Below are 7,082 nucleotides of genomic sequence, written 5' to 3'. Positions count from 1 at the left end.
AATATTACACAAGCAAAAAATAATAAAGCAGAATACATAACAAAAAAAAACAGCAAAAGGAGCAGAGCTGTGGGGGAGCTTGAGACACGGCAGCCGTCCTCAGCGCCATCCTCTTTAATTCATACTTGAGGACATATATCAGGTCTGTGTTTACCTTTCTTTTGTGTTCCAAATTCTGTGGTTATATAAAAGAAACACCGTCAGGGTTTTGTGACAATAAAGACTTGGTGTGATATTTCAATAGCTGGAGCGTTTCCCTCAGAGCCGGATGTTTATTTCACTGCGCACACCCTCACCACCAGAGGCGCTGTCATTGCCGTCTGACAGGAAGCCACTGCCTGTGGCTACTGTGGAGATGTTGTGTTCGAGCACCGTGATTCGCTGCTTCATTCTCAGCTGGGAAGAGTTGAACTCGCTCTGCAGACGGGCCAGGCATGTCTGGAAACAATGTTATTATCGGTTACATCATCATCATTGTAACAATGAGTGTATAACTTAGTGACAGTACTAACTGCAGCAGTAGCAATGAACAGGTTTTTCTGACCTGCATCCGATCCAGACTGGTTTCCAGTCGCTCCACTTTCTCCTGTAGCTCCTCCCCCGCAGACACGTTCACTTCCTCCAAAAGCCCCTCCTTCCGCAGGACGTCCCTTCCCCTTTGCTCCAGCTGGGACCGGGCATGAGGAAACTCTTGAAGTGCCTCCATTAGGTCTTGTTTGGAAAGGCAGAACAAATCGGAGTAACCCAGACTCTGAATGTTAGCTGTACGTCTGTTCCCCATCTTGCTGCCACTGATGTTCAGGATGCTGATTTCACCGAAGCAGCTCCCTGCTGTTAGAACAGCTAACTGGGTGACTCCATCCTCTCCCACCACTACCAGGCGGCCATCTTTAATTATATACATCTCCTTACCCACATCCCCCTTGGAAAAAAAAGACAGAATATATAAGTGAGGAAAATTAGTACTGCTACTGTATACCTAAAATATATCATCACTTACTGAACTAGGTTGTCCTTGTGGCCTAAACAGTACCGACAGAAACAGAAGTGGTACAACTTACCTTCCTACAAATGTAGTCTCCAGGACTAAACACCTGTGGTCGGAGTTTTAACACCAACTCCACCAGGAGGCCTGCCTCACAGTCCTGGAAAATACGCACCTATGCACAGATACACACACAAAGACACACGCACACACAAACAAACACACATAAATAAATCATGCTAGTGGAACTTTTGTGACACAACAGGTGAAAGAACCAGACAACGCGAAATTTGAGCATAAGCAACAATACCGGCAACTTAAGTTAACGTTACATTATCCTTCCATATTGGCTCAGTTTTTCATTTTCTTCTAGTGATGTCCCAATAACGCCCAAACTCAAAGATGTATTTCCTGTTTCCTTCAACCTCCACTGCGATCCAGTGGACCTCTACAGTTCACAGTTCACCTTTATTTAATTATAAACAAAGGATGCTCTTGATTGGCCAATAGAAACACCGATGCTCCCTCTGTCACTATATTGAGAACATTAGAAGAGGTTGGGGTTGGGTCACATCGACTGATTGTGTTTACCTTCTTCAGTGTCTCCAGGTGAACATTAATAGCAATCTCTGCTCGCAGTTTACTGGGCAGGCTCCTTAGTACTTCCTGTTCATCTATTGTCTTCTGATTGGTCCAGAGGTAGTCGAACCAGTGAATGACACGTTGCTCTAGCACCTTGCTGACATGTCTGAAGTGCATGTAGTGTTTCAGCCCATCTACACGGCCCTGAAAAGTAGCTCTGGTGGCATTCATGTTAGAGATCATGGATCCAACATTTCCCACAATGGAAGCGAAAATCAGGACACCAACCTGGAACAGAAATGAGTCCAAACATTTTTTGATAGATTGAAACCAGAATCTGGCTTTCATGGACAATTGAGAAAGGATAATATGTGCAAAGGATACTCCATTGCTATGGACCTACCAGGAAGTCAAATATCAAGAACAAGTATTCTTCATCTCTAACAGGAGGTGGTGTCTCTCCAATAGTGGTCAGTGTCAGGGTTGACCAGTACAGACAGTATATGTAACTCCTGCTCAGAGATCCAAACTCTGGGTCTGAGGCGTTGGGATAAACCCATGAGTCCGAGCCCAGGCCCAGGACCTTAGAGAAGCTGTAGTATACACAGGCATTCCAGTGGATGATGACCAGGATGTAAAGAACCAGTTTACAAATACGGAAAGCGTTGGGGTAGCCTGTTCGGGTCTCTGTACGTTCAAACAGATCAAAAAGACGTGGCAGACGCAGGAGGCGGTTGAATCGAAGAAGAGGAGTGTAGCTGATTCCAACAGTCAGGTACAGCAGGTCGGTTGGAAGGATGGAACAGACGTCAAATTTACACTGTGAGGTTCGAACGTAGGTCTCTCTCAGGCGGCGAACGTCTTTCACCATCAAGCCTTGATCCAGAAAACCTTCACATACAATATAACATTCAGAGAACTGCAATTAAAACAGAAACCAAGGGCAACGTTTATTTTGGTGTATGATTGGAGATTTAAGCTTCATCTGTCTGATTTCAGTTTTTTCAGTACCTGTATGGAGGCGAACAGCAATATCCAGGATATAGACGCCATCACAGACATAGTCCAGCACCATCCACACTAACAGGTTCCTCATCTGAAGCTCATCAAAACAGGCCCTACAGATTCAGATACAACAACACTCAAGCTCACAAAGAAAAACTAAACAAAGTGTTGCACTTGCTGTTGTTTTAGTACAATTGCTATACCAATAGTACGATGTTTAATTAGATGCTAGTCTTTGCATCTTTAGGAGTAGCAATCTTAAATTAGATGCCACTATTGCCACTACTGCCCATTACTTAGATAACGCCAAAGCTCTTGTACTAATATGTCCAATGTCTTTTTCATAGACAAAGTCAAACATTTTCTCCCAAAGAGGCTGATGAAGTACATGCTTCTAGTGACAACATGTGTATCCAGGGAATCAGATGCTACATCTGATTCATCCCAGACTGGAGAGGAAAAGGTGAGGGGAAATAATGCTGTCTACAGCTGGTAGTATCTCTTTCTACTTGCACTAATTTGTTTTCCATTAACCTCCATTGATAAAAACATTTGACCACTTGGGCTCACGTAAAACAAAACATTGACATATGACAAAACAAGTGGTTGCCCAGCTACACATCCAGCAGATATGGCATACTCATATATCGTCAATATTCTAGCTATATTTTATTTTATTATTGTTGCATTTTTTTGTTTGCATTCGTTTGTATCAATAGAATACATTGTTCTGGGCCTTAAACAAAGTATGTTTAAGTTTATAAACCTGCTTTCAGACATGCACTGAATTCTGGAGAAACTTGTGATAATATCTCCCATATTACATGTAAACTGTTGTTTGATCCATTGCTGACATGAAATTATTGATGAGTTCAGCTTTAAAAATAGCCATATATTTGTGAATTGTGGTGACTTACTCATAAGCAGTGAAGCCTGAAGCAAGAAACTGCCAAACATGGCAAGGGGGTAAATCCAATGCCAAATTTCCAAACAGAGTAATACTGTTCAGGTAAGGACAATAACTGTGCCCATTTTTCTCTTGACCTGTTGGAGTGGTGGCAGTTGCTATAGTAAGAGTAGCTATAGTGGTAGTATTATAGTGGGAGTATATTCTAAGTAGTCCAAGAACTACCATTGGTACTGTTAGCCACAATAACAGTTGCCAACCTGACAACTAATACGGTCCAGTTGTAAAAGACAGCAGCACCAATCACGGTCAGCCAGTAGTAGTAAGCATCATCAGACGGAGATAAGACCATGATAGTACACCTCCTTCTCCTGCCAGACAGGGACAAAAAGACAGAAACACAGTTTTATATGCAAGAGCCACACAACATTTCAAAGTGTAGGCATTGGGATTTTGGTTTTCATACGTGTGTCTGGTGACATTATCCGCATCCGAGCCAGTGTGGCTGTGGCTGTATCTGCTGGGTGGGGACTGAATGTCTGTCTGGGCTGGACCTCTGAAACGCTCCAAGAAGGAATCTGGTCGCTCCGTCTCATCAGCCATGCTCTTGTGAGCCCATTCTCTAAGAGTGATGACCATACCAACTATCCTACAGGCAAACGGATGGACAAAAGGCACATCAAGGTTCAATAACTGTACGTCTTCTACTACTGACCATCACAGGGAATCAAAAAGGTCAGCACTCTTTGGAGATAAATGGATCTAAATATATTCTGGTCAGGTAAATGGCCAGTTTACATACCTGGAGAGAGCTCCTCGCCCATGAAAAGAATTCTGGGAATTAATGTCTCTCCTGTCAATAGCTGCCATCCTCTGTAGCTCTGAAGAAGTGTCATCACACATCGACTGACCTCTACAGACACACACAGCACAATTATAAAAAATAGATAATATAATAGAGTAATTCAGCAACTACTACTACAACAAAGGTTAATTTACAGAGGAAGATGATTAGACGATCTACTCAGAGTGAACAAAACCGTGATGGAACAAATATATAATAAAATATGACTAACAGCAGTTTTATTAGATGCTAGATGGATATAGTTCCAGCAGTATCCATTGTGAACATGTGTAATTAGCAGTGGATGGTTTCAAGCCATCACCCTGTGGGTTATGGGTCAACCACGATTTTTATCAGCTGCCATTCTCTTATACAGTTGTCTGGATACATTATCCATTATCCATTATCAACAATGCCAAGTGGCTGAGGTTGGTTTTGATCCATCAACCTTCGGGTTATGGGCTCAGCCTATTTTAGTGTTTAGTGGTTTTTCTGCTGTAATCATAAGACTTTGGCTAAATATTCAAAATTCATGAAATGGAAAACTAACAGTGGTGGAATTTGAACCCACGCCTCTATAGAGACTGGAGCATTAATCCAGCGCCTGACACCTCACAGGAAAGTAGAGGACATTTAGCAAAAAAAGACTAAATGCATCACATTTAGAAGGTTGAATATTTATTGCTCTATCAGGTTCAGTAATTCCACATAAACAGTGTTTAGACTTAGTGATCCTGTAAAGTGGTCAGTTCGAGATACCAATCTGATCGCAAGCTAATGCATCCTCAGACCACATTTGGAGGCGGTCTGGGACGCATGTAGCCGCTGTGTGAACACATACATCCTATGCCACAAATGAAGGTCCACCTACGTGTGTGTGTGTGTGTGTGTGTGTGTGTGTGTGTGTGTGTGTGTGTGTGCGTGCGTGCGTGCGTGCGTGCGTGCGTGCGTGCGTGCGTGTGTGTGTGCGTGTGTGTGTGTGTGTGTGTGTGTGTGTGTGTGTGTGTGTGTGTGTGTGTGTGTGTGTGTGTGTGTGTGTGTGTGTGTGTGTGTGTGTGTGTGTGTGTGTGTGCACCTGCTGAGTGGGCTGTCAGCTTGGTCACTCTCGTCCTCTGTCCATGTTTTCACAGAAAGCCTTTGTGAATCCTGCACTGGACCTGTCATACTACACAAACACACACACACACACACACACACACACACCACAGAAAGACTCAAACACATTATTACCACAGACAAAAAAACAAACACATAAAAACATACCTGATTCAAAAAACACACGCAGTTATAATATGCAATAATAAAAATACATGCATAAAGAGCAAGCTACCACACTCACACTGAAGAGAAAGATAAACTCATGCAGACTGCCAAACACCAAACCCACAATTCACTCACCAACACACGCACACAAGCAATGCCAGAGCCACAGTCAGAAAAGGAAGGTCACCTAGTACAAAGTCATCCTGTGTCAAGCATCACCACGGAAACCAGATGGCATAGCAACAAGTTGTACATTTTGTGAATGACAGTAGATCACACGCAGGAGTGACAGAAAGATGGACGTGATGTGATCAAAGACAAACCTGATAAATGTCCTGATGCACTCCAGATCAGATCCTCAATCCATCAGCTCAGTTCACATTGTTGGTTTGGTTGCATCCCATCGATTAATCTGTGTATCTACCATGTTTCCGTCTATTTATATAAATTCGCGAGAGACTGATCACGGAGGACTGAAGAAGACTCATAGGAGGGGATGGATGGGCCGAACAAATGTAAGAGATAAAAGGAGTGATCACATGATACTCCACAAAGCTTCTTTTAAATTGCAAGTGTGTGTGTGTGTGTGTGTGTGTGTGTGTGTGTGTGTGTGTGTGTGTGTGTGTGTGTGTGTGTGTGTGTGTGTGTGTGTGTGTGTGTGTGTGTGTCTTTTTACACCAACAGGCTCATCTGAATTCAAGAGCCCTGCTTGAAGTGGCCTCTGAACTCAAGTGTGTCTTTGTGTGCGTGTGTGAGTGTGTGTGAGTGTGTGTGTGTGAATATTCCCCTGATTAATGGAAGAGAAGTGTTTTCATGTACACACCTGCACATGTGAATTGGGGCATGATGTTATTTTTCTTTATCCAGAAATGGATTTTGATCATCATATTGCGTCGAGGAATAAACCAGTGGAGCTGGAACATGTTAACAAGAACCAAACATGCTTTCTGAAGTTACTACAATGACTTGTGTCTGATGTTTAGCTTACGTCATTTTTTTGACAGTGTTAAACAAAATAATAGGAACATATGTCAACACAATGCTGTTCAAAAGCACCACAGACGAGACTACACCCCTCCCAATGATCACAATGTTTTAGGTATTGATCATTTCAAGTTGAACGGTCGCCTTGTGAGTCCAGGTTGGAGAATCACCTCAGTCTCATTTGATACTATGCTTTCGGCTTCTTCTGGTTAATGTGGTCCAGATCAGTCCAGGTACCATGTTTTTTGATCTGGACGTGGTCTGATGTCCACATGTTAACCCTTGTGTTGTCCCAGGGTCTGGTTGACCCAGCATGTGTTTGTGTGCATGTGACAGTCTCCCGTCTTCGCGCGTGGCGTGTGCAGCAATACAAATTATTTTTAAAAAAAGACTAAAACGTGTGCCACCGCATTTTCTTCTTCTTCTTCTTCTTCTTCTTCTAATTGTTATTATTTGTATTATCACTGAGCAAGAACAGGCTCCAGCACCCAACACTGGCAGCCGGGGATGCT

The 7,082-nt window shown here is 43.0% G+C and overlaps 1 protein-coding gene across 2 annotated transcripts; it reads right to left on the bottom strand.

Annotated features, from left to right (window-relative positions):
• Positions 1-207: 207 nt before the first annotated feature.
• LOC128445940 (cyclic nucleotide-gated cation channel) lies at positions 208-5,487 on the bottom strand. Of its 2 annotated transcripts, none has more exons than XM_053428863.1 (10): positions 5,399-5,487; positions 4,282-4,392; positions 3,946-4,128; positions 3,740-3,850; positions 2,579-2,685; positions 1,971-2,458; positions 1,577-1,855; positions 1,062-1,160; positions 545-922; positions 208-438 (listed from the first exon to the last, which is right to left on the bottom strand). In XM_053428863.1, exons 1-10 carry the CDS (start codon positions 5,485-5,487, stop codon positions 259-261), a joined length of 2,025 nt encoding a protein of 674 aa, XP_053284838.1. In that variant the 3' UTR covers positions 208-258. The 2 variants fall into 2 exon arrangements, with proteins under 2 accessions (XP_053284838.1, XP_053284839.1); XM_053428864.1 differs by having other exon boundaries at positions 4,282-4,368.
• Between the last annotated feature and the right edge of the window lie 1,595 nt (positions 5,488-7,082).

Source organism: Pleuronectes platessa, chromosome 8 (genome assembly GCF_947347685.1).
Source record: "Pleuronectes platessa chromosome 8, fPlePla1.1, whole genome shotgun sequence".
Taxonomy (NCBI): domain Eukaryota; kingdom Metazoa; phylum Chordata; class Actinopteri; order Pleuronectiformes; family Pleuronectidae; genus Pleuronectes; species Pleuronectes platessa.
The sequence above is the reverse complement of the archived record's forward strand: the minus strand, read 5'-3'. Positions and strand labels throughout refer to the sequence as shown.